The following is a 27,183-nucleotide window of genomic DNA, read 5'->3' as shown; positions in this document are numbered from 1 at the left end:
ATGGGGCGAAGGAGCAGTGAGGCATTACTTAACATTTATATTTACATTTCACATTTTTGAGCATCCTGTTAACCACATAGAGAGATCCTGTGTTTTTTGCATACTAGTATAAAGACTTCCTTCCACGCAACATGAAAAACAGAATAGAAACTCCCACATTGGCAGTCTTACCAGGAGCGACATGAGGAATTTGTGCAGATATATAATCTGAATGCACCCCACTTTGAGAGCCACGGTTCCATCCACTTTGGACATATCTGTGTAAGCTTCGCCCTTGGTCGCCTCTGGATATAACGCCAGATGGAAACTGAAGACTTCATCACCGACAATTGAAACAGCCTAAAAAATGGGCAAGCAAACATATCATTTGCTAGATATATAGTTTCTAGATCAGTTTCTGGATCAGTATCCAAAAGACGTTTTTGCAACGCTCTAAAATGCAAGTGCATGGTGGTTCTTAAGACTGCAGTTCTGAAGGCTAATGTGGACTTTGAAAAGTCAAATCAACTCTGACTGGATTTGCAAGCCATTCCTTTCAAAACACTTGAGAGAAGAAACTTCCTGGAGGCATTCGTGGTGCTTCGCATGGCAGATAACATAGGAGAGCCATTCTGGTCTATAGTAGCTAAAAATCAGGAGGAGTCCGGTGGCGCCTTTTCAGACTCACAAATGTTGTTACAAGGCACCAGCGTTTGCAAGCTGCAGCTCCCTTCATCAGCCACACATCTGAAGGGGGCTGCAGCTCACACGAGCTGGTGCCTTGTAACAACATTTGCGAGACTGAAAAGGTGCTACCAGACTCCTCCCAATTTGTGGACGCCATCCTATCATTTCAAAGCAAGCAAGCTGATTTCCAGCACAGATTTTAGCTTTTCTAAAAGACGGAGGATTCAGTCTTGCCTTACTGCCCAAACCAAGCAGCTTGCAAGTCTACAATATAGTGTGCCAAATAACATTTGCTTCTCCTTGACGAATAAAAAGTCTTTTATATGAACGATATCAAAGACTTGCAGTCAAATGAGTAACTGTACCTTTTTATGAATTGTCCTCGAATCAACATCTATAACGTCTATATCTTTCAGCCGTGCAAAGAAAATGGTTTGACTGGACTGCAGAAAAAGAAAGGAGTCAAGGCCTGAAAGGGAAAAAATGGTTAATTATTTTAAAGCATGGTTGTTAAGAACCATACAAATGCAATCATAGAGCCCTAATCAAACAGACTAACCATATTACTCAAATTCCAAAAGCACATTTTGAGGCTGTTTTACAACTACTGTATTTTTAAGATCTGGGCCACCGAATACATTATGTCAATAGCCGAGGAACTTATCTCATTCTGCCCTGTCTTGGCGAGACCATTCAAAGCGCCCAAATCTATGTCCAGCTGGTTTTTCCCCCCTCATTTCAAGCCACCAGAAATATGTATATTTAACCTGACATTCTGCTATACGCTAGATTAGAATGAAGAAATGAGAAATGGATACACTCAAGGTCCTCTGATGTATGGAGTATGTTTCGATAATTCAAGCTTAGAGAATGTTCTTGACAGCTTGGAACGATTGTACGAAATGCTGCATCTTCCCATTACCTTGGATTTTGATTTCAGCAATATTGTTCTTCTCATCGCAAACGTTTAAACAGAAGGCCTCCATCTTGGCAAAAAGTTTGAAATTAAACACATCCTTGTCTTTGCTCAGTTTTGCCACTGTAGGAAGAGATTAAAAAAAAAAATCAACATGCTGTAGACCCCACCTTCGATCGGGAGAAAATGGCATCCAAATATGCCCCCCCCCCCGCTTACCTTCCTTCCAAGCAGACTCCTTCCTCTGTCTTTCCTCCAGTCTCTGCAGGGCCTGAGGCTGCTGGTCTCTTGCTGGGATCACAGCCATGAGATAGCCGAGGGCCGAGAGAAGAGCCTGGGTGTGCAGCAACACTTGGAGGGAGGAGAAAGCCACCTGTGGGGTTTGGGGGACAGGGGAAGGCACCTCTTCAATAGCAAGACCTCGCAATTCACCCACCAGTCCACAAGAATCGCTTTCTTAATGCACAAGGATTACATTGTTGGTTAGGGGGAAAATATAGGGAACCTCTGCATACTGCCTTTCATGCACATTCCATAAATGGATCTCAGCACAGCTTCCCAGAGAGAAGCAACCGTTTTCTTAAAGAATAAAAGTACCCCACTCTGAAGAAGACTGGCTTCTCTATTTCAAATGTCAGCTTATGACTCAAAACTACTAAAAAGGACACAATGCCACTTCGTTGTCTGACCTGGGGCATGACGGATACTTAGCTTACCAGGCTGAGGATGCAGCGGGTTGTTTCAAAATGAGGGAGGGCCAAAGACAGGGGACCACCTTCCTTGACGTAAGTCAAGAGCAACAACACAAACAAGAGTTTATAAAAAGCCAGGCCTTGCTCAAAAACTGGCTTACATTTTTCCATCCAAACCACTCTTGTGGGGGGGAGTCAAGGAGCCTTCAGTAGGACCAAACCTGGCATTATAGGCATTATTTACAATAAAGGTTAGAATGAGGTTTCTTAAATTATTCTTACCTCCACTCTTTGTTCAGTATTGTCAAAAACTGTCTGAAAATTTGGACCATTTTTACTGGCCTGAGGGCAAAGATCAATGAATAAGTGACTAAAAATTAAAACACAATCTTCATATCATACAAAAGCAATTATTTGCTTATGCAGTTCAATACGCAACATTTGGTAACATTATTTTTAAAAAAGCTCTTACCTTGATATATTCTACTTTCAAAAGATCTAATCCAGATTTATCCGATGAACTAATCAAATGAAGTTGCTGCCGTTCACCTACAAAAATATGCGACATCTAAGAAATGACAGATTGTGTAAAGTCCACAGATTTTTTTTAAACTAAGCCTTTTCTAGAATTAGCACTTCTAAACAAAATCCACAAAGCTTTTTTCGTAAGTCTTTTCTACCAAAGGACCACAGGATATAGATTAAATCATTTTTCTTCCCCTCATTCCCCTGCCCAAAAAGTACATTTTTGTAACTCCTTAATTTATTGACCAAGTTACCTTGAATTTCATAATAAGTCAGGCTAATCTTTCTCAAGTAAGACACAGCTCTCAAGTCGTATGTTCTAGCCGTGGCTTGCATCCCAAGCTGCTTTACGTTAAGTATAAGTATTGTTTCTTCTCTCTGCAGCTGCTTGGTGAGCTCCAAAATCACCTAAACAAGAGATGCTTGTTAAATTTTGCACTCTGGGCATGTTCAGACACCTGGTTTCTCCCTGATGCTCTCTGTCTCTCTAGCAGCCCACACAGCTGAATTGCTCACTTCCACCTCCTGGAAAAAAACAGATAAACCCACACTTGCCTCCTTAATTTCAAATTTTAATAGCAGGTCTGTCAGCTCTTCCTGAATGGCTCCAGTCTCATTCCTTAACTGCCTTTCTTTAGGGGAAACCGCTTTCCCTGGTTGCTGGAGATGCTCATCAGTATCAAAATATTCATCCTCAGATTCTAAGGAACAAAGAAAGTGCTATTAGAACATTCTGCGGGCATCAAAATATTCTCTTTGGAATGTACTGATTAATCTCAAACGTTTAAATAAAATGGCGTTGGTACAGTCATTTGCAGTTTTTTTCTAACTACCATAATTTGTTTTTTAAAAAGCGTTCCATTTAAAGGTTTTAACTGAAAGTTAAGGTAAGTTGCCTTAGCCAGAAGAATCCCTTCTAAAATAATCTGGTGATTCCATTTAGACTGGGCTCAATCTCAAAGGGCTTCAGCAAAAAAATATTAATATAGTCCTCCCCACACCCAAAAAATACTGCAAGGTTTTCCAGTCTTCATTTATAATTTTTCAATTTATTAATTTCATGGGTTTGGGTACCTGCAGATTATCAAGTGATAATTCCATCAAGAGAAATTAGCAGCATCTCACTGTTCAAATAATCATTTACTATCCAATCAAGGAATTGCACAAGAGGGAGTGTGGGATCTCCTTGGAGGCAAAGGTTAATAGCAGATTGAGCGGGTCTCCCTTAAAAGCTTTGTCTGCTGGCCCGACCTTCTCAAGGAAGGCAGAGGTCCTGAGTTTCCTCTCAGCAGCGGCCCTCTGCTTATGGAGAAGCCGTCCCGGATTGGCAGGGGCCACCTCTCCCCACTGTTTATTTGGTGGGCTCCAGATACCCTTTCTGTTCTACTGAATCAACAGCCCAGGAGCCAAACCCAGCGATTGCCTTGGATTTGCCCCACATTTGGATGTTCTTTCTTTTTTCCTTTTTTACCTGATCCTAATTCTTCCAGAAACAACGTAGTACCAAGGAAATCTTTCCTTCCTGCAGAAACCACAGGAATGGCAGGAACCTACAAAAGAATTCAGGACAGTGAGAAACCACCGAACAACACTTCAGGCTGGAATGGGCCCAGAGCAGTGCAAAGATGGCACAACTGCTTCACAAGTATTTGTTATTGTGTATCAGAAATGTCAATCATTATGCTAGTTACTGACTGGACTTGTCCCAAAGTAGAAATTAATTGTTCCCCATGTGTACCTTACCCACTATTCTCTCACATAGAGAAGGACATGCATATACCTAGGCATCTCTCTCTTCTTTCAACAAAAACATTGGGGGGGGGGAGGTGGAAAAAAAACAGGCTGTAGGTCAGGGAAGAGCTAGTTGCAGGGAAGCAAAACTGGATGGAGATGAGATGAGGCGAGGCGAGGCAAGGGAAAGGAGAGAAGCCCTGTTTGAAATCCTCTAACAAACAGTGTCTGCGAAGCAAGAGATGCTCTTCAGGCCAATCTTCTAAAAGATCTGTGCTTTTCAGCAGGGATGCCTGAATTTACACACCCTGCTCGTGGCTTTGTTTTTGTTTTTTAACAGATTCTTCTATTCCTATCAGACGATAGGATGTGACCCCCTCGATTGCTCTCTGAGATTCAACATGTTTGATAGTTTACCTTTGCACTTGAAGCTGAAACAACTGATTTCTGTGGAAGGGGAATGCTATCAATAAGTTCAAAAACACCTTTGATCTTCTGATCAGAAATTCTCAGATGAACTAAAGGAAGCTCCCCCGACACTTTAAACCTAAGGATATAAAAAGATTTTCACGCTGTGTAGAACAGAACTAGGTTGCTAATAACTTTGCTACACTTTTGATCTAGAAGGGAAAGCATGCACGCGCACACACACACACGCACACAAACATACACAACCCCCAAATCAGCAGGGCTCTGAAACTGGCACACACGACGTGGAAGGCACCATCAAAAGAAATGTAGTGAGATCTTGTTTTTACAAACAAATGCACTGACCTCTGGCTACAAGGACATGAAATGAACTGCCAGCTCAGAGTTTTCTTTGAACTGGGCCTGAACGAATGTTTCTGAGAAACATCCAGTTTTTCAGTTTTTAAAAAGACCATTAAAACTTCTCCAAGGAAACCAGCCTGCTACTCTCTCCCAAAAAGCTTTGGATAATTAAATTTAATTAGCAAGAGTTTCATGGCATCCATCAGTAGCGTATGTGTGCCAAAGTTTATAGTTAAAAATAACTCTCCCAAACAACCCACAATGAAAAACGGGCCATGAATTCCCACTCCTGCCAATGATGTCACTCTAGCAACGCTTTAAGAGGCCTGTGGCAGCAACGAGCATGTTGAATAAAAGTCCAGCTCCCTAGCCACAAAAATGCGGCCTACCCCAACTGAACCCTATTTACAGCTTTTAAAATTGCTACATTACTTTGCCATTCTGACATCCTTCTCCACCATTGATTTGGCAACTTGTACACGCATATCCATGGGACGCAGTATGTGCAGCGATGATGCAGGCTCAAACCGAGCCTTTTTCCAGTCTTCTCCTAAAGTACAAGTAAAGAGTGGCTCATCCTTTGGTAATTATAGCATAATACTAAATAACACTGATGCGCAGAAGTCTAGTAAGTCCTAGTGATGCCACAAAAAAAATGAAGAATTACATATGCTCAACTGCCGAACTCCAGAAAAGTAAATACACTCCAATTTCAAAAAGCTTATACAGTTAATACTGTACCACCTGTGCCAATTTTCTTTTGCTGGCAGGAAACCTAGGCCTTCGGATGGAAAATCACACTAGTCCAAACACTTTTGAACCAATCTCCCGAAGCAACCGGTGGCATCGTCTCCACAGAAGTCCTTCCCCAAGTTTGCCTTTGGAACAATCTCCCCCGACATACCCTGCAGGCCTTTAGAAAAGCAGTTCAGATCTGGCTCTTCCAAGTGGGAAGCAGGGTCTATTTTTAGTTCTGACTGCCATTTCATTGTTTTAGCTTGCCTTAGTGGTTTGCGTTGTTCTTCTTTTATCTTCTGGTTTACTGATTTGTGTATACCACACACCCAGCATCATGCTGAGTTGGGTAGCCATATAAATATCCTAAATAAATGAATAAGCCTGGCGCCATGTAATGATTCTCCCTGCCTGCCCCTAAGCTGCTTAAATGTGCTATTTTAATTTCAATCTATGATAGTTTTAAACAAATTAACATCTATCCAAGTAAGTACTCTAGAGATATTTGTTAAAAGAGGAGGAGGAAGAGGAGGAGGAGGAGACCAAGTCAAGATGAGACACACACTGGCATACGGCCTCTGGGTCAATTCTGAAGTGGAACCTCACGTTGGTATTAAGTTGACTTGTTTAGAAATGGGACAGATGCCAGCCCCGTACAAGTTCAGATGAAGCAGAAAAGAATCATTGCCAATGATCAAGTTTTCTTCCTCCCTTAGGTATTATTACATTTTTAAAGAATTACTTTCCACTTGATACGTAGTCAAGAGTATTTTGTGTTTAGAGTCATAGTACCTGATCTGCCAAACAGCAGTTGTACGTTCCTGATTTCTACATCAAACTTATCATATGCTTTGTCCATGATCTCTTCCAAGGAACTGCTTGAAGCGTGGTGGCTACCTTGACTGATGCTCTTCAGCTATTGAATAATAAGTTTCTCTGTTACTTAAAATGTAACTGTCACTTAGTGTTCACAAAGTATCAGTAAACACAACCAGCCAATTACTGTATTCATCAAAGCATATGCAATCTATGTTTTTGTGTGTAATGGTGTACCTTTTTTCTGCATTATAAAGTGCTATATCAACTACTTTTCATGCCAAAAAGCATTTTCTATTTTTTGTCTCTAAAATGGGCTAGCATCAACATGCCAATTGCAGACCAGAAAACATTTAACACTATTAGTATCAGTGTCATAATTTGGTTACTATATTTCAAACAGAAATACGTATTTTCATGACATTTCTAAACCTTTGAAAGAATATATGCATGTACAGGACCTTGGAAGTGAAAGGCAGCAGGAAGCATGGAGGTGGGGAACTGATTTTCATCTTCTGCCTGTTTCTAAGTTACACTCGAGAGGACAATGTTCCCCTGTTCCACCAACCTTTAATTTCACAATGACTTGTCTTCAATCTTTAAGAAAGGTCATCATAACATACCCGGAAAGTACCGAGGTCCAAAATAAGCAAGTTCGACTTTTCACAGTGGAAGCCACTTTGTGGGATGAGAAGATAGGAAGGCTTCAGGTTAATCCTGAGGTCAAGGACTTTTCGAGTTTCAATAATATGCATAAGTCCTAAAACAGGAAGCAGAATGGAGCTGAGAAGGACGGTCCCCCCCTCCCCAACTGGAGCAGAATTCTGTTTAAAATACATCACTGCCCCCAGAAGCAACGAGAAACCCCTTGCCCCCTCCACACCTGCATATATTTTCCCACAGTGTCAAAGTGGCTAGTTAGTCATCTGGAGTTGACTTGCTAGCATGAGAAGAGACGCTTCTAAAACAGACCTGTGGCTGTCCTCTCTTTAATTTCTTCTAGCTTCGACAAAGTAGCTGTGGTTAAGCGTTCAAGGTCCATCCCTCGGTTTGTCTGGAAGAATTCCACCAGGGCATTGATCGTTCTCTGAAAAAGAAGGATGTCAACTGTATCATTTTCCCCCCCTTATGGAACTGCAAATACGGAGTTCCGTAAGGGAAAAAATAGGAAATAGGAAAGGAGGAAGATCACATGTAAGAATTGATAAGCATTTCACGCTGATATCACTCACTGCATCGTAAATAATTTCTACAGGCTGTGACTGAACGAAGAGGCTCTGATCAGCCACGCTATCCTCCGGATTTGTCTCAAATTTTATTTCGAGCAGAGATGACTCAGCATCACCAATGGAAGCCACGAGAGAAGGTACAACATTCTCTTGCCTCAAGCCCGTCACATACCAATGCTCAAGCTTTGCCTCTATCCTGTAAATTATCATGGGAAAGCAGAATTTCAATATCCATGTAAATAGGATATACCAAGGATGTAGTATAAATAGTCTCAGGTCTATTAAATAGTTTTTAATAATAAAACAAACACTTGAACACATTACAAATGACCAGTGTTCTAAGTTTAACACTGTTACTGTCTTCATGAACACATGAGGAAATATCTTGTCAAATCACTTTCCTGTTTAGTTATCGACAAGGTATTTCCCACGTCTTCATCATACATGTGAGCATGCATTCAGGTAACACTACGGCAAAGAATAAAAGGAAAGGCGCGGAAGAGCAGAATTTGAAGACCAGCTTTCATGCAAGCCTCCCTGTTTGTTTCAGGCTTCACACCCTTTCTCTTCCAACTGCACTTCGTAGAAACTAGCTCAATTGCTCAGCCAGCCAACTTTGCACAGCACAGATTGGTTGGAAGTGAGGATGTCAGGAATGGTCAACTTGTTTCTCCTCTCCAAAATATAAGGGACTGACTATACGAGGGTCTGTCTTAAAGAGGGGGAAGTATCTGTACAATTAATGAAAAAAAAAAATGGAAAGGTTGACAGCCCAGCTGATGCAGGAATGGGAACAGAACCCAAACGTTAAACTTAGAGAATCCAGTTTTGTTCTGCCAAAGTGTTATCTGTCATCAGTGATGCCCCCCAAAAACCACCCCTTTCAATAAACCAACAAGCACATACACACAGCGCCCATAATGAAACTGGAACTGGAGTCATTTTTGCTCTGCGTCCCAGATGGCAAGACTTCTGGAACTGACGCTTACTTAAGAGCTTGTGCGCCTGGCCTCTGTGAGATTTTAGTACTTAAATCGATGATCTGAATTTTAAGAGTGTCTGGAACGTTTCTGTCCTCTTTAATAGTAAAGGAAGTGCTTAACAGTTTCAGGGACATCACATGGGCCACATACTAAACAGGAGACAAAAGCATTACAGAGCATTAGTCATATTAACAAATGCTGTATTTTTACCATAAAAATTAGGCCCAGGGTGCCCCTACTCTAAAACACAGGTGGGAAAGAAAGACAGACGTCAACTACAGCCCACTTGTCAGTTTCTCTGGCAACGCTCAAACTGGGCTCATGCAATGCATGAAGCAGTAATATCACTGGTTTTTATCATTTGTAATTCAATGCTCTGAATTACCCAATTCTGCCTGAACTCTGGGTGAACCCAGCCACTGTGGTCCACTGAATGGCAAAATGCCAGCTTGGGCCTAAGGTGTGAATCCAGCCAAAAAATGCAGAGTTGTTTTCATGTCAACTTTCACCCACAAGAAATTGAGAAAATCATCATATTCTGTGACATGCCAGCTTTAATCAAGAGGCACAAATACCTTTTTGGGTAAAGTCAGATTGTGGGAACTGTCACTATACCCAATGGCAGTGAAAAGCTTTGCCTTCTCTTCAGGGGTCATGAGGTCATCAATAGCTGCGGAAAGGGTTGAAGATATGATCGTGAGCCACTCTTGAGAGGCTACCTTCTCCCAGCATCCTTCAACTGCACACAGTTCTCCAATTCACAAGTGATTTACAGCAATTCCATCATCAAAGGTTTTACATATAAAGAGACAGCAGGCCCATGTTCATGAATATAAAGATCATTTTTAAAAGCATGAGTTATCCCAGCAACTGTTGCACAAGCTCCCTTGATTATTATTATGATTGATTGATTGATTATTGATTGATTTTCCAGTTTCTGTATACCACCCCAGTCACTGAGACGTTGGGTAGCACACAACAGAGAAAACCGGAATGAGAAACCACCCAAAGGAATTAACATGAAGCCATCTTTAACGTAATAAACAATTCTTGCCCAACAACTGCATTATGACCTGTCACTTTGAACTGGCAGATGTTTCCTAGTGATTTCTTACAGATGTTAAACAAAGAAGGGGAGAGAAAGGAGACCAGTGGTACTTACACCTGAGCAGCCAAAGGCTCAACCCCCCATCCTCTAGGACTGGAACTGCTCACTCAAGTCAGACCAGAGCCACCATAAGACGATGCCCCTGCTCCTAACCTTTGCAGACAGTCCAGCACGATACCATGGTGAATAATGCCAAATGTTGCCAAGAGGACCAAGACGACAAGGAAGGGTACCCTCCCCACATCCAGGTTCCGTCCATGACAATTTACCAGAGCAACAAGGCCCTTTCTGTTGCATGTCAGGGCTGAATCCCAACTAAAGGGAATCCAGATAATCTGCTCCTCTTGGATCCTCTGCAGCCAATTCATCACCACCTTCTCAACAAGTAGGCAGAGGTTGTCCAATACATCTGGATCAAGACAGGACTTCTTCAGGGGAGGGACCCACCACTTCTTTCAGATGCAGTGGCACAACGTCCTCTCTCAAAGGATTAATCCCTCCTGAATCCAGCTGTCCAGAAGGGATGTGGGTCATGCCTTAGTGCAGTTCATAAGGAGACCCCTATCTACTTTCTGAGGTTCCACAAGTTCAAAAGAATCTCTGACTATAACAAAAGACATCACCCCACTTACCTCACTTGTACTGCTCAAACCAGAGAGAATACAAGCCAGGAAACCCGCAAAATTATCTGGCAACATCATGTGGGCCATCCAAGTGGAACAGCACCCCCCCAGAGAGCCCCAACCCCATTCGCCTTCTGCTGACTCCCCAGGTGTTTGGTCCAGGTGGTTAGGTGAGCTCTGCTGTTAATGCAGTACTATGACTGGGACATACTGTCCACCTCAGGCATCAGGGGTTATTGTTTGCAACCGCTGGTTTTAACCTTTGTATGCCACCCAGAGTCAGTGTTGTGAGATGGACAGCCACATAAATCGCTTATATGAACACACCCTTCTCCAGAAGGATCCAGGTCCCTCTTAATAGGGCTCCCAATTGGGGTCGGAGGACACAATAAGCACAAAGAAGCGTTGGCGCTCCGTCCCTCTTGCTGCCGCCAAGCAGGCGCAAAGCTGAGCTGGTACCGCTGTTCATCTGCCTTCCCCTCTGCTGTCACATTCCCACTAACCTGGTGTCTTCACTTCACCACTCTGCAGCCCAGCTGAACGCTCAGCCGCTTGCAACCACCACTCTGGAGCAGGGCTGCTGGTTAGAGTCAGGCTTACTTTCAGGAACTGACTTTTCTTCTTCCGCTTCTTTCTTCTTGGACTCCTTCTTCCCCCACAAGCCAGAAAACCATCCCCTTTTTCTCTCCCCATCAGCAGATTTCTTTGACAGCTTTTGTCCTGACCTAACGACCTGTAAACCAGAGAGTTAAGATGCAGGCAAATGACTAGAGGTACTATACTTTCACCAGCCTCAACCTCAGCAAGCAGAACAGGGCTCAAGAAATGTAATCTTGAAAGGTCTGCTGATGCTGCGGCCAGACATTTTAGAGAAAAGGGGACTGCCGCAATCAGCATGGTCGTTGGTGTGACCTACAAGCAGCTTGCAGGACCAACACCTAACAGTACAATCACAAAGGGGGACATGGGGTGACTCCTTCCATCACTGGACAAGTGAGTTGTGCTGAAGTAAGTCCCACATGCAAAGAAGCAGGCGGAACCCTGCAGCCAATTCATCCAGCAAGACTGCTACAACCAAGCGAGAAGCAGGGACGCGTATATTGTGTCAAGGACCTAACCTTCACCATTCAGAAGTATATTTTACATATACACAAACCAACCAACCAACCACTATTTTGCACATGTGAGGTCTATGTGGTAATAGCTAGTTTATTATCACTAATCAACAAATAAAATGGCAAGAATAATTCAAACTAAATAATCTGAAAAGGGCACGAAGTTGTGTTACTATACTGTAAGTAACTTCTCAATTTGCTGTCTTTAGAAATTAATTATGTTTGGCTGACAATGGAACCTGTCCTGGAAGTATTTCTATCGATGGTCAGTACAGCCATTTTGTAAATCAGATATGTAAAATTCATTTCATATTTAAACTTGTGGAACCCTTGAATATTTTAAAATCCATATAAAACGAATATAGAAAAGAGAAGAAGAACCTACCTCAGTCTGTGCTTGTTGCCTTGCTAAAACGATGTTGAAAACATCCAGAGCTTTCTCTAAGTCCTGTGGAGCAAATGCATATGTGGAGTTTCAGGATAACGTCCATATGCTTCCTCCAACCCTGCTTCTGTTAAAGCTGTCTGCTGGCACCAGCCCCTGTCTGATCCAGGGCCAAAGCTAGCGGCCTGGACGAGGGACGGCCCCGCGCAGCACGCGTGGAAGCTCGGATGTAAGCAGAGCAATTAACTATTCCACCAAGGCACCCTTAAGGTTAAGAGCTCATCATTCATTGCCAGTTTCCCCTTTTGCATTTATGGCTCATCAGTCTGATCCAAGATTAGAGCTTGTTCTCCAGGGGCCAGCTCGGTTTTAGACTCCCCTGTAAAATGCCTTCACGAGATAATTCCGTCGCCGCTCCCCCACTTTGGAACACCCTTCCTGCAGAGATTCGGTCAGCTCAGTCCCTCCAGGGCTTAGGAAAGCTGTCAAAACCCATCTGTTTCATCTAGCGCAGGAAGAGAGGAGGCTCAGACTGGAAGTCAGGTTGACGAGGGCACAACCTTTGTATCTTCCGTCTCATCTTCTGATTTCAGTTTGCCTTTTTAATGCATACTCGGGTTATTTTTCTTTTCTCTTAGGGATGCTATGAGGCTGTTAGCTGCCTAGAACCTTTGAGATTAGTGGGCACACAGATGAAGTAAGAAACTACAGAAGAAGAACTGGTGGTATTTCTGCAGCTCTACTTTGCCCAGTTGTGACAACACCTACAACGTAAGCTCCCTTCCACGTTTCATGCAATCTACGCACGCCTTCTAGCCGTGTCCCAGTTACCTGGATTTGTTTCTGATTTTCTTCTGACAATTTGGTTTGCGTCAGTTTAATTTTATAAACGTTTTTGTAACTTTTTAGGAGTTGTCTGTGCCTCTTTATATTATTCCATAACCACATCTGTGAGCATCGCTTGATGTGAAGGTCAAGAATGCAATTTCCTGCATACTTCCACCTGGAAGAAATAATCAACATTATTTTCCTCTGAGAAATAACTCAGGAACACTTTGAACTGACTGGAACATGACCCAGGGCAGGCAGGATATTTGCAGGCAAGGCCTTCTATGGCTAATATTTCCTCAATTCAAGACTTTTTTTCCTAACTGAAACAAAGGAGGCTTGTGATTCTGCATGAAAAGGATGCAAACTCAGTTCCAGTACTAGAAATCAAATTGCTTTCTTAATGCTAAGAAATTTATAGGGTTCTAGTTAAAATTGAAGCTGATCCAGCAAGCAAGAAGCCTGCCATTTTTACCCAAACTCATCTACTGAGAGTTAAACAATTTCTGAAAGTCTGATTAATGGACCTCTTTTCTCGCTTCAGCTTTATTTACAGCAATAAAACAAATAATTTAAGCTAAGGCTCTTAATTTTCTGAAATACAAGTAGTCCTCATTTAGTGACTGCCTCATACAGTGACCATTCACATTTACAATGGTGATAAAATAGTAACTTTGCGACCTACTATTTGCTGCACTGAAACACCCTTGCAACCAGATTAGAAGCAATGCAGAAATAGCTCCAGCTCACCATTGTTCGGCATTCCCATGCAGAGGTACTTCAGGTCTGTATTTTCTATACGGGACATTTCGAACCATGTAATCGATGGATTCCAGGAGATCAATCATACTAAGGTACTACATGAATAAGAAACAACAAGGAATCTTAACCAGAGAATCACTGAATTTTGAGCATCAGCTAAGGAAGTTGTATTAAACGTTTCTAATAATTGTAAACTGCCCAGAGTTGCTGGGAATTGGGCGGCATATAAATTTAATAAATAATAATAATAATAATAATAATTATTATTATTATTATTACTATGGCAGTCCTCAAATTAATCACGAACAATTAACTTCTTGGAACAAAACCGTTTATGAAAATAAGCACAATTCACAAAAACGGGAAAGCAAAATAATAGAGCATGTTAAACCTGCAGCTTTGTCAAATCCTTGCTGTCACACACATTCTTCCAGGACAGCTTATGGAAGTCATCACCTGCCTTCCGTGGGTGACAAGAGTTGATGCCATGTATCTTCCTACCTGAGGCTTGGTCAGTTCAACAGCAATGCTCTGGACTTCCATGCTCCAGTCAACCTTGGGAGTTTTTAGTTCTACTTCAGCATGAGGATTAATGTAGAGTTTTGCAGAAGCCGATACAGGCTTAAATACTTTCAGAAAAGAGAGAGAAATCAGGAAAAATGGATATAAAATCATTGCTGAAGAGTTCAAATCTAAAATATGCTACTTATAAGCTTATTACTACTTGAGTTCATACGTCATGCTGTGCCAAAAGCCTTGGTTTATAAATCACAGCTGGTGTGTTCATACAACATATTGCGCCAAAAGGACTCACTCTGTACTCAGCACAAGATAGAAACCATTGAGTCACAGAAGAAGTTCTACCCTGGGAGTAGCATGAACTCTATCTGACCTATTTATTTCACCCTGATCCTCTCCTCCTGTTTCTATTCCTCTGTGAATATTGTACTTCTTGGCCTAAATCCCTCTTCACAACACAGCTCCATGGCCACCAGATTCTTATCCCACCCCACACCCATTTGCTTTACCTGGTAGAAAACCAGAGTACCTACAGAAACCACACATGCTTTGTGTAAGCCCCAGTTCCATGCTCAGTCTTCCAAAGTTCCACCCATGGGCTATCTGCCATTACCAGTAGTGAATTCTGTGCATCCATGCCCCCAATTCTGTCCTTCTCACTTACTGTACTGATAGTCAGGAGGCTCCTGATTCATAGAAGGGACTCCTTTTTTCAACCGCTCCTGTATGTGGCAAAAAATAACAACAACCATAATTTCAAGCTTTCTAACAACAAATGTGTAGGAGAACATAGTCCTGATGAAGCTCAAATGACAATGTGGACATCTCACCACTTTTCATTGAGGTAGAATTCATGGTACCAAAAATAACTCAACCATAACACAGAAGCTATCCCACCGTTCTTCTTCCACAGTACCAGGGTACCGTACAACCTCTCACTACACTTTCAGACATAGCCTGCAACATCCATAGATGCAAGTCAAGAATATTCTGGTAACTTTCAAAGCAGCATCAGGCCAAAGACTTGCCAACAGTTACCCTGCAGAGGCCTAACTCTCAAGACTGATGGGTTCCAAGGATTTTCTATGAAAGAAAGACAACATCACTGCATGGAGCCTCATCTTCTAAGTAGCTGATAGGTAGCATAAGGAATTAAGAAAAAAGCTTCATTAGAAAAAAGTTTTAACAGAAATAAAGTTTCTAGATCAACTAAATTATTTAGACCTACTCTGCACAACACAACAAGTCAAATGTTTTAACTTCTGTCCTCTCTAACTGCACTGAAGACCCAGCTGTTTGACCAGGCATGGGGGTCAGGACGTTAGTGAAGCCCTGGAGGGTGGGGCTGTCTTTATTTTGAAGTTTTAATTCTTGGCTGCCATTTCTTTTCTTTTTCTGATTGTATGCCATATTTTATAGTTATTTATATTGTTGCTTTAATTTTAAATTCTGCTCACCACTCAGAGTTGCTTTGGCAGGAGGGGTGGCCATATAAATTGAAATAAATAAACCAACATTCACACAAGAAAACAGACTAAATTTCTGCAGTACCAAGAAGTAAATTGATGTGTGCTTTTTGGCTGCAAAACATCAACACAGTGTGGGGTGCAGTGATTCGTTCAATTAGGAAAACATGTCAGAATGTCTCTCTTCCTTTTGCCTCATCAGAGGAGACAATGCAGAAAAAGTCAGAGGTTATATCTGAGGGGCAGCTACCCATTGCAAAATTGCCCAATTCGAAGTTAACACTTTATTAAACTCTACCCCTGTTTAGCACAGTGTTCAATGCTGGCTGGGGAATTCTGGGAGTTGAAGTCCACTCATCTTAAAGTTGCCAAGTTTGAGAAACACTGGTCTTGGAAAAGTACTCCTGCTTCTTATCTTACACTTGCCCATTAAGTTTGGTCTGTCGTGGACTTTGGTGATGACACCATGCAAGGGAAATTCCCTCAAGTGGAAATCCTTGGCTGCTTGCTAATTTCATCTTATACTACTGCTCTTTCAACCTTATCGGTAAAAAGACAGGAAGAAGCGTGTTCATAAACATAAGGTACATTAAGTCTTAAATTACCAAGATCTGCTCCCGGGAAGAATGATAATACATTTCACTGTCCACATTCCAATAGGCACTGAGGGAATCAAGGCACAAAAGCTGAAAGAACAGATGTAATTCATTAGCTGCTACAGTGAAGACTACCAAGTATCACTCAAACACAAACGACTTTAAAATCAGGGAAGCACTTGGGGAAGCAGTTCAAAGTACAGACATTTACAGAGATGGGTATAAAGCCAAGCCAGAACAGTTTAGTTTGAGGGAAAGATCACCTTGGTCTAGACAAGCTGCCAAAATCACTTCTTTGGCTGGGAGCCAATTAATGAGTTTGTTCTGCTTGCCCAAGGGTGTGTCAAAACAGGGTATGTTTATAGGAAACCTGCTTTCAAAAGAGCAGAGCAGAAACTTGCTTTCAAAAATGGTGTGTGATCTTTCAGGGAAGTGAGGGAGAAAGAGGGGCAGAATACCCTATTCAAAAGGTAAGAGATCAAAAACCCTGCCATGGGTCCAGCGCTTCAGGCTGAACCACAGCATCACTGTGCATCATGGCTATTAAAATTCTACCTGTCCATGCTTTTCCAGGTATCTCTAGGAACTACTAAAAGGAAACTCCTGCACTTGAACATGACAGCTGTACCTTGTATATGATCTTCGCAGCCTCATTTAAAATACAAGGAGTCCAGTTTTCATTAGTAGTCTGGAAACGAGAAAGAAATCACATGATATTGCTTGTTTCAAACTTCTCAGTGTTACACCATTTAGGTGCCAGGCTTTTATCACACTTGGAACTAATTTATTTCCTTCCTTGAAGTCAAAGTCTCACAACTAAAAATGTCTCTTGCACCATCCCCACTAATTCCCAACTGTTGATAAAGCTGCAACTTGGGTTCTACATTAATTAAGAAGCATTTATCTTTATGAATGGCTTCTAGTGTGAAAATACCTATATAACCTAAAACAACTTTTCATTCTTCGGTTAGTCCATAGCACATCAGGAACTTTTAAACCCCTTACCTGCAAACTGAGCTCTGCCAGAGTCATTCCTAAAGAAATTGGTCGGTTAGGATCTGTGATCTACAAAGTACCAGAAGAAAATATTTCGTAAGGAATATTAAACATTTTAGTATAATTCCTGTGGTTGCAATTTAGTTACATCAAAAAAAAAAAATCTGCATAAGATCTGAGATAGGTGCTGGTAAGTGAGTAGAGGATTTAACTGTTCTGTAATTCCATTATTTTCATATATTTTGAAGCAACAGTAGCCTTCTGTAAACCTTGTACAGGTAAGTTGCCAGCCTTTTCATGAAACAATGTATTTTATATTCTTACCTACTTTTTATGCCACTGTTTATTGAAGCTATTACACTGATCCTTAGATAAGCACCCCAACACTTCATATACATTCAGTAAGCCTGCTTCTTTCAGTTAACCAGTTCAAAACAGACTTCATGCTACTTACATCGTCTTCATACTTGATATGGATGCCAGTGATTTTGACTTGTACATTTTTGATGACTTGGGTCGCAAGCTTTTCCAAAAAAGTATCTTTTTTCTCTTCCTTTGGTTTATCTAAACAATAATTTGTAAGTTAGTTTCCATCTCATTCCTTAAATTATTCCTTAAACTCATTCCTTAAACTATAAATTAGATTATCACATTAAGCATCATCTGTTTACTTTTCATCACTTCTAAACAACGCAGCGTGTTTTTATTTCATTTTAAGATGCAAGTTAAGAAAAACAGCATTGTTTTTCAGAATAAAAGCCAGACAATTGGTTCATCTACTTCAGCAACGAATACGCTCTCTGGGCATGTTTCCAGGGTTTCAGAAACCAAAGACCAAATGTGAGCCTTCTGTTGCACAACCAATCTTCTGTCACCGAGCGACTATCCTTCCCTTTTTTTTCATCATCTTCTCTAAATAGCAAAGTCTCAAGCAAGGTGACAGTCATCACGTTTCCTTCAGCACTTAGTGATTGACAATTGATAGGATTGAGGTACCACATACCTGCCCGTTTCTGAACTACATATCTGAATCATGCAAGATGTGTGCAATTTATGGTTAGTGTTACATTTCCTCTAGTGTGCACAACTGGGTCAGGATCTTACACTTCCATTTTTAACTGAGTTTTTGTTTGACTAAACTCCAAATAATTTCAAGTGCTGTTTTCCTAAGTTTAAGCACAATGCCAATCATCGCTATGTCACTGAATCAAGGGGGAGCACATTAACCCAAAACACGCATGCCGTACAAGCCACAGGACAGTGTGACATCTCAGTCAGACCATGCAGCTTTTTCTTGACAAGGCTGCTATCCCAAATCAATAAAAAGTAACTGGGAACTTCTAGCAAATCAAGATTCTTTGACCCAACGACAGCTTCTGAGTCAATCTCGCTCTTAAGAAATTTAAGTTCAGAGGGAGTGTCATCCAAAATAGGAGTGCACAAGGGCACTGCAAAACCAGTCTCTGGCTCCAGATCAATCAGCAAACACAACAAGCAGCGTTTCGCTGCTTCACATTTTTGCTGCCAGATGTCTCCATGCGATGGTTTACACTGTGCACTTCCCTCCCATCTAGCTCTTAGGAAATCGTGACGCAACCAGTTCTGCAGGAAAGACGACACAGAGCTTTACTGGGGCCTAACTCAGTTCTCCTGCATCTGCTTCATTTGAGCGTAAGACAGCCAACACTACGATGGAACTGTTGGTTTTCCAAATGCCACACAACATCCTTTGCTTCAGACTAAGATTCCTGTACCTTTTCCCACATATGTTAGTGTATATTCAGCTTTATTGCCAAAAGCACAAGACACTATGTTTTTAAAAAGCTAAAATACTACAGCAATTGATAAGAAAATACAAATAGGCAAGAAGACCCAAAACTAATCTGTGGAGAAATGAAAATCATAATGGCTTTGAAATATAACTGGAAGTGTAGATATAATTTGCCAGGCATCTAAAAGAACATTTAGAAAATATGACTAAGAGACATTAATTTCAGAAAAAAAAAAAAACGTTTCTCACAAGCCTGGAAGCCTATAGTTTAGAGAGCCCTATAAACATTGTATATTAACTATTTTAAGTAGTCATGCAATTTAAAAAGGTAACGTTATCATTTCAAGGAGATGGCTGTCATGATCTTAACCTAATTTAAAGCATCCAGCCAACAAACTCCAAACAGAGGCTAAACTTTATTACAGATAATTTGTATTTTTGAGAAATAGCCAACATGGAAAAATATCAAGCAGAGAACATGCAACTGAACTGTATATAAAATAAACTGTTTTCTCCCCAAAGCTACGAGCACAATATTTTCAAATCTGCAGCTCACTTTTCATCGCAATGTACAACATGAAACACCTTTGTTAGTTTTCCTCTTGTTTATCTCTCATTACCTTCATTTCTCATGAAAACACTATTGACAAAGATGAAGTTGCACATATCACTGCAGAATTTTTCAAATCATTTTACAAAAAACAGAAGCAGCAAACAGAATATTCAGCAAATTCTGCTAATTGTACCCACCTTTTGAGTGCTCACGAGCTTTAAATGGTTTCTTAAAATGTTTTTTAGTCTTTTTAGACTTACGTCCTTCATAGTGTAAGCAATTTTACAGAAAAAGGATAAATTAAAGTTAGGAAAGTCTTATAAAGCAAGCAACAGAAATAAAGGAAGACAAACTAAGAAGGTAACTGAGGAAAATACCATCTTTCATTAGAACTGTTAAATTAAATATCCACAAGTGCCTGTAGTAAACATTCACTGCACTATTTAAAAGCGTTTCTGCGTTTTTCATATAAGCAGAGCATGAATATCAAATGAAACAGAGTAACATTTCTAGCTGTTGAGGTTAATTAATTTTCTAGCCAACAAGTTCTCAAAGTTACCTGAAACTGAAACGCTAGTATTATTAAACAATTTCAACCCATGTTGGGAAGACGTCCTACTAGTGTTGCTTTGTGCAAAACTTCCATCGTAAAAAGAGCAATTCTGTCACCAGAGACTGAGAGTCCATCCTCTAAGACCCTCAGCTGCCTGCAGAAGCAACTTGTCTCTCACCATGTTTGATTCATACACTATGTTAAGGTATGGTGCGGTTGGTTTAGGTTTGCAAAGCTTGAAATATTAAGAATCGCTTAAGTGTGATGGTTTTTTAAACTATCTGGAAGACAGAGAGCTGAGAAGAGAAGAGTTACCATCCAGGGAATGCTGCAGTAGTTGGCAGATTACAACCGTTAGTCTTAAGCTAGATGGTTAATCTTACAATCCAGCCATCCAACCTCCCAACTGCTTGAATGTCGCCATTAAGCATGCATACCCACCGGGCGTGTGCACAATATTCTCCAGGCCATATATGAAATCTGAAGGAGCTCCTTCATCCACATGGCAGCATAATCAATTAAAAAGCACACATTTAAAGCACAGAAGCAGCTCTTCAAGCTGAACCACCAATACATATTTTTGAGCACTGAGACAAGAGAGTTCCTACGCATTTCGAGAAATAAAGCTATGACCCACAACCATATTCGTCACTGAGAGCTTCAATCTACAGGGAGATTTCATGCCTTAACCAAAAAGTCCATAAGCCACGTTTGTTTTATTTTTTAAATTATGTAAGACAAGGGGCTTCTAACTGAAGACAATGTAAAGGACAAAAATGAAAGCTAAAATTCCCAGTACGGCATGAAACAGATAGTAGTATCTCTAAAGCATGGAAAAATAGATTTTAAGCTCCTTCTCTCCCACATAAAGTTAACAAAAATGCAGGTAATTTGTCTCTTGGGATTTTCGAGGACTGCTATGCTTCACTATGGCTCTCTGGAGTAGCTCTGAACATAGCAGTCATGTTCATCTCTTAAAGATAATATACCTTTTTCTGCTGATTTTCGTAAGGCTTCTTCAATTCTTGACAATTCCTTTTGCTTATTATCTTGTAGATATTTTTCTTCTTTTTCTGCATCATATTTGATGCCTGCAAGGAAAAAACAGTAAGGAAGTCATACTTACTGCATCCTTATGGAACATAGTATCTTGATCAGACCATCACCCTGCCCTTTACACATTCACTTATGCAGCCTGCCTTTCCCATCTCTCCTTATAATTACGATAACCTTCAGAGACCAGAAATTAAGAAACATATTCTGAAGCAAGCTCAGAACTTCAATACGATCAGCTTTGTTTCTTAGCATCTAACTGTTATTGGATATTTCTGATCTTCTACTTAAAAGTTTCTTCATCAAGACCACATGCTTAAGACCAATGTAATATGAGTGTCTACTGCCTGGTAAGAAGTTTTATGTAAGGTTACCAACAAAGAAAGCCAAACTATGTAATTCTGTGCAGATTCACCTGGGAGTCAGGTTCCACGTACACAGGAGGACTTAATTCTAGGAAGCCCTGGACCGTAATGAGAGACTCAGACAGGCATCGGCCCACCTTGACGAAATTTTATCTTGGCCATGCACTTTGTAAAAGACACCAGCAAGTCAAGGCTGAAAAAGGGTTTAATTTCAAATTGGTTATGAGCGTGAAATTTCACCCACTCTTCTATTTTGAGTGCAAAACAGCTTTTGGGAGTGTTTCAAACTACAGAGACTTCCCAATGTTCAAAATGGGACGTTTTATGATGTTTTATGCTTAAAATGGCTGAGAGCTCTCTGCTTGGCATCCCTCTATCGGCAATCTATCCCAAATTCAGAGACTGATAGTAATCAACCCAATGCAGCTCCGCTGAGCGATGTAAATTTACCCCAAGAAACTTACTTGCTCCAGGGACAACAAGAAGATACAAGCCTTCTAGGGATGCAACTACCGCTTCACTGTACAAATTCTTCCAAGGAATCTTCAAAGTCAGCTTATCTGCAGACAAAATATCCTCTATTCAGGTTTCATTTATTCTGCTAATACGTTAAATAAGCAGCGAGCAGAGACCGCTTATACTGTGCACCTAGATTCTGTCTGTAGGGACAATATTCAAATGCACCTTACTAGTTATTTCCATCATTTGTACTTGGTCTGTGCCTGGAAGCAAACCAACAATGGAGAAATTGTTGCCTGCCTGACTGAACGTAAGCCTACAAAGCCAGTTCTGGCAAAGGGAGAGCTACTGAATGTTGGCTAGCTGCAATTTCCAGGTATTCTTCAAGCGTGGGCCCACAGAGTGCACAGAGCCATCTAAAAATCATTCTGAGTAAAGAACTTACCTATTTGGCCAGCCTTTACTCTAAACGGTACATCCAATTCGCTCTAATCAAGAAAGAAAAGACTTTTTAAGCACTAAGTTGATCCATAGTAAAAGTTACTAATCAAGCCAGGCAGGCCCTCGACCAGCAGGAAAGGGGGTTAGTCCCTTCAGAGCCTCCTCGTGATGGCCACAGATGCTTTGCAATCCCTTGATAAGAGAAGAGAGTAAGACAGCCCTGTGGGTGGGATACTTAATCTTCCTATTTTGCAAGAATGGAAACATATTTTGGAGAGGCCACTGGGGTGTGGTGGACCGGGGAAAAGACTCACATATTTTTTTGTGAGAATGAACTGGCAGGACTCAGAAGATTTTCCATAAATCTGCTCCCAACTGTTACTAGTCTCGCTACAGATGAGAGATCAGTTAGGCCAGTCTATAAGCATGAAGATTAAAAGGGGATGATTTTCAATATGCATGCTCTAACATGGGCAGCAAAAGAAAACACTATAGTTCTTCTTGTGAGAGATTGTTCTGGCCTGGCATTTCATCATTTCAGTACCATTCGGAGCTTCTCTTAACACCACAAAATCTACAGCATGATCTGAAATCCAAATTTCTTAAATCCATCAAAACTGCATTAACTGCCCTTGTTTTTAAGTTTGTAAATCATATATTGGCTCCACGGAAATAATGAAAGGAATTCCTTAACAACTTACCAGAGCATTTTCCTTGATGAGTAGGTTATCAAGTGCCACATTGCCTATAAAAGAAAAAAGGTATCTAGGAGACATATTCCCACCATACCTACCTAATCACAAAAGCTAATGTTTATATAACCAAAGTGACAACATCCACAAATAAGAGGAAGAGCAGTAGGTTCAAGCTGCAGTGCAAGCTACCTTTAAGGAAAATGTCAGTGGGAGGGATGCTCCCCCGGTTGAATATTGAGCATATCTAGTGGCTATGGAATATTGGGTTATTTATTTATCAATATTTGTAGCCTGCTGTCTTCTTGTCAGACTTGGGATCCAACAAAATAAAACAAAAATTAAAACACTAAAGCAATTGTAAGCATTAATACAATAAAAATGATTAAAACAGAAAACTAAAAGGGGAATGAACTGGGCAGTGCTGCACCACAACCCCCTGTTTCCAGCCTTATTCATTCCTATTATAAAATCATGAAAGGAACAAGTCCTCCAGTATAATAATCCTGTTAGCTTTATCGTGCTAATTTCGACAGCAGCAACATGAGCAAAATGTTGAATGCCATGATCTAAGCAGTGACAAGTAAGTCATTAACCTAGAGGAAAAGCAAAGTGAACATTAATCAGCTGCTTAGTTTTGAATCTTTTAGAGAAACTGTGCCCACATCTGAAGGAAGCAAGTTATGGAGATCATGAACAGAATCTTCTACTTTGACAACTTTCCCAACCTGGGCAGGAACTAAACACCAGAATTTCAGTGGAAGACTTACACTTAATTTTACTGTAATATTTGACTCAGCGCCAATCTCTAGAAATGCATTTTGCTTCAAACTTCCTACTGCTCCCAACATGGTTTTAAAGCAAAAAGCAGCAATGCAATTTTTGAATCAGTTACTAAGCTCGTGTCAAACTTCTAGTAACCCAACTGAAACCAAACAGATATGTGCTTGAAATACATTCTTTTTCTGCTTGTTTAACATACCCATGAGCCAAAAGAGAAGGCTCATTTTGTGAACTTTTTCATTTCACGAAATACACCTCATTTTGAACAACCAGAATCAGAAGATATTCACAATGCAGCTCTTCCTATATTGGTTATCTCTAACCAGAGTACCCTGCAACTACTGAGTTCTGGCTAGGAGAGAAGCCATACCACAGATGTGAGATTAAATCATGGTTGCAGCCAAAATGAAAAGGGAAAACTGTCAGTCTTATATCCTGATGAGATACTGGGTAAACTATTTATGGAAAACTACACGTGCTGATTAACCACAGTCAAAGCTAGGGAAGCTACTATGAAAGGGCAACTCTGAAGCACGTAGTCCTTGTGCTGAAGGCAGCGTGCACTTAATTCTTATTACAAACCAACAGGAAGAATCAAGATGACCTCTCATTCCTGAAAAACTGCTATTTTGCAACAGAACACATCCTCTTTTTAATAGTGTTTTCTTACCAACAACAAAAACACTCTAAAACCTAAAGCCCAACATCTCTACAAAAAGCCCTGAGCCAACCCTGACAGGGAGTCCGGCCCTAAAAGAATCCATGCCTTTTAAACATGTAACACCCATATAATTGTGTAACTCTACTATCCCACCAGCAACTCGGGACTCTACATCTCATGATCTGCAAACTTCTTCCAACCAAAGAATACACACAGTTCGTTCTTAGTCATCACTGGCCAGATGATTCTTCAAGGCAACACTTCAATTCTTTCTTGCCCTTTCACCCCAACTTCTCTTGCTTCAACCGAATTCATGTTTCTGTCCAACCCAGAAAGCAAATATACTTTCTGCTAAATCCACTCCACAAAAGCAAGAATAATTTTTACAAGGAAGCTTAGATTATATGCAACCTAACGAATCTTTAAGAGATTTTCTTTCAGAAGTGTCTTTCCAAAAGGTGAAACAGAACTGACAGTCAATAAGGTACGTACGTATAGCATATTTTGCAGAAGTGACGTAGATACCGTACAACTGAAATCCAGCTTCCGTGTATAAGCATTCCCATTGGACACCTTCCAATGCAAACATTCGCAAAACAATAATGTGGTTTGTCAAGAAAATCTTTCCAATTATACTGTAACTGGAAAAACTGGATCCAATCCATTCATTGAGAAATCACAGCCAAAGCACCAACTTCAGTTTTATTTCTGTAAATGCAAGAAGCCTTCTTTGTACTGCTAACGTGAATAAAGTTAAAATGGTCTTTCTTTTTTAGTCAGATTTAAATGTCACAAAAACATTCTCTTTTAAGTGTTTTGAAGAAACCTAATGTGAATGCAATGCATTGAGCTACATATATTTTCAAAGACAAAACCGAGTCAGTCTTCTTATCTAGCTAAGATCGACTGACTTTTCAAAGAACACAAACCAAGAAAAAAAGTATCAAGGTTTTGAGATCAGGCATTATAAATATGGCATAAGGGATCGTACACTGTACTATATTTACTATTATTGCTCGACCCTGGCAGATGCAAGTGGGAGGAACTTAACTTTTGGACAAAGGTGACGTGCAACCAAGACACAAACCACCAAACTAATCTTTAAAAAAGGAACCAAGTTATGCATTATGGAAAGGTGGCTCCTTGCCATACAGCAAAGAGTCACAATAGTAGCCTGTTGCTGCTTCAGGCACTGAAAACCTGAGACTCTTCCACAAAGCAATATTTCACAATCAGATGCGTGTCCAAATACTCAGAATATGTTTATGGTCTCTCTGGCCTTATGTGTTTAGCTGTTTTTATGTTTTTTTCCAGTTTGGTACGCCGCCCAGAGACCACTGGAGTCGGGCAGCCAATCAATTTAAATAAATAATAATAATACTAATAATAATTGGGAGCCTGCGGGGCTTCTCTCTCCCTGGGAGGAGCAAGGTCTTCACAGGACTCCTTAGGGAACGCTAAAGTGTTTGTAAAGGAACGAACAGCTTAGGAAATAAGGGAAGGAAGGACCAAATTCGGAGGAGGCGCTCCACGGGGGGCGGCCGCGTCCTCGCTGCGTGCCAGGCCTGCCCACCGATCCGCGGCCCGGCGAGGGATCCCGGGCTCGCCCATCGCACGCAGCCCCCTTTGCTTGGGCTGCACCCGGCGGGGCTCAGCCCTGCACCCCGGCTTGCAAGCGGCCCCGGGGAGCTTCCGCAAGCCCACTGCTGGGGGGAGGGGGGAGGGAAAGCCCCCCGCCCTGCCAAGGGGAATCCGCAGCTGCACAGCATGGCACGGCACCCTGGCGCTCCTTACCCCCCCAGATGCCCAGCTTGAGCTGGGACTTGTTCAGGTTCTCCACGTAGCTGCCCAGGAAGCGGTTGAGCAGGTCGGCCACCACCGACTCCAGCACCATGGCGGCGGCGGCGGCCTTTCCTCGCCGGGCGGGAGGGAAAGGCCAGCTGGGCGCGCACCCGCGAGATCACCCCGCCCTCCGTCGACGGAGGCGGTCCCGCGCATGCGCGCTCTGTCCAAGCGGCCGGCTTTCCCTCCTTTTCTCACGCGCGCCGGCGAGGCTCGCCCTCCCGAGCCCGACGGCTGAGGGGAGGGGGGGCGGCGGAGGGGGGGCCTCCCAAGGCCGGCGGCGTCAGGCTCCCCGGCCCGGCCCGGCCCCGCCCCGCCCGGCCCGGCCCGGCCCGGCCCCGAGCCCGCGTAGCGGCGAAGCTGCTGAGGTGAGCCGCGCGGTGGGCGTGACCCTGGCTGCCAAGCCCCGCCCCGGCAGCCCCCTATTCGATCTCCGGAGAGCGCGAGGCGGGGCGCGACCCTTCCCCGCGCCCTGATTGGCCTGGCTCGCACGCGGCGCCCGTGGAGCTGAGGAACCGCCACCTTGGGGGTTCGCCGCGCGAGGACGT

General features: G+C 41.8%; 1 protein-coding gene across 1 annotated transcript in view; it reads right to left on the bottom strand.

Annotated features, from left to right (window-relative positions):
- The window catches only part of VPS13C (vacuolar protein sorting 13 homolog C), a 67,240-nt gene extending 40,497 nt beyond the window's left edge, over positions 1 to 26,743 (bottom strand). Inside the window, exons 1-32 of the mRNA XM_088148310.1 lie at positions 26,588 to 26,743; positions 23,359 to 23,402; positions 22,662 to 22,704; positions 22,222 to 22,317; positions 21,329 to 21,430; positions 17,917 to 18,026; positions 17,472 to 17,531; positions 17,095 to 17,154; positions 16,476 to 16,556; positions 15,069 to 15,126; positions 14,387 to 14,514; positions 13,874 to 13,980; positions 13,127 to 13,298; positions 12,296 to 12,358; positions 11,396 to 11,528; positions 9,640 to 9,734; positions 9,071 to 9,213; positions 8,085 to 8,277; positions 7,825 to 7,939; positions 7,476 to 7,612; positions 6,829 to 6,952; positions 5,734 to 5,851; positions 4,948 to 5,077; positions 4,271 to 4,349; positions 3,355 to 3,500; positions 3,054 to 3,207; positions 2,747 to 2,823; positions 2,557 to 2,616; positions 1,802 to 1,955; positions 1,589 to 1,705; positions 1,032 to 1,135; positions 172 to 339 (exon numbers count right to left, since the gene is read on the bottom strand). Of these exons, the coding sequence (XP_088004436.1) occupies positions 172 to 339; positions 1,032 to 1,135; positions 1,589 to 1,705; positions 1,802 to 1,955; positions 2,557 to 2,616; positions 2,747 to 2,823; positions 3,054 to 3,207; positions 3,355 to 3,500; positions 4,271 to 4,349; positions 4,948 to 5,077; positions 5,734 to 5,851; positions 6,829 to 6,952; positions 7,476 to 7,612; positions 7,825 to 7,939; positions 8,085 to 8,277; positions 9,071 to 9,213; positions 9,640 to 9,734; positions 11,396 to 11,528; positions 12,296 to 12,358; positions 13,127 to 13,298; positions 13,874 to 13,980; positions 14,387 to 14,514; positions 15,069 to 15,126; positions 16,476 to 16,556; positions 17,095 to 17,154; positions 17,472 to 17,531; positions 17,917 to 18,026; positions 21,329 to 21,430; positions 22,222 to 22,317; positions 22,662 to 22,704; positions 23,359 to 23,402; positions 26,588 to 26,687 (3,471 nt within the window). The 5' untranslated portion in view covers positions 26,688 to 26,743. The remainder of the gene's footprint in view (positions 1 to 171; positions 340 to 1,031; positions 1,136 to 1,588; positions 1,706 to 1,801; positions 1,956 to 2,556; positions 2,617 to 2,746; positions 2,824 to 3,053; positions 3,208 to 3,354; positions 3,501 to 4,270; positions 4,350 to 4,947; positions 5,078 to 5,733; positions 5,852 to 6,828; positions 6,953 to 7,475; positions 7,613 to 7,824; positions 7,940 to 8,084; positions 8,278 to 9,070; positions 9,214 to 9,639; positions 9,735 to 11,395; positions 11,529 to 12,295; positions 12,359 to 13,126; positions 13,299 to 13,873; positions 13,981 to 14,386; positions 14,515 to 15,068; positions 15,127 to 16,475; positions 16,557 to 17,094; positions 17,155 to 17,471; positions 17,532 to 17,916; positions 18,027 to 21,328; positions 21,431 to 22,221; positions 22,318 to 22,661; positions 22,705 to 23,358; positions 23,403 to 26,587) is intronic.
- Between the last annotated feature and the right edge of the window lie 440 nt (positions 26,744 to 27,183).

This window comes from Python bivittatus, unplaced genomic scaffold, assembly GCF_059951505.1.
Source record: "Python bivittatus isolate LINGU-HERP-01145 unplaced genomic scaffold, Pbiv_v1 ctg000530_np1212, whole genome shotgun sequence".
In the NCBI taxonomy this organism is placed as follows: domain Eukaryota; kingdom Metazoa; phylum Chordata; class Lepidosauria; order Squamata; family Pythonidae; genus Python; species Python bivittatus.
This window is presented reverse-complemented; position numbering and strand designations above follow the sequence as displayed.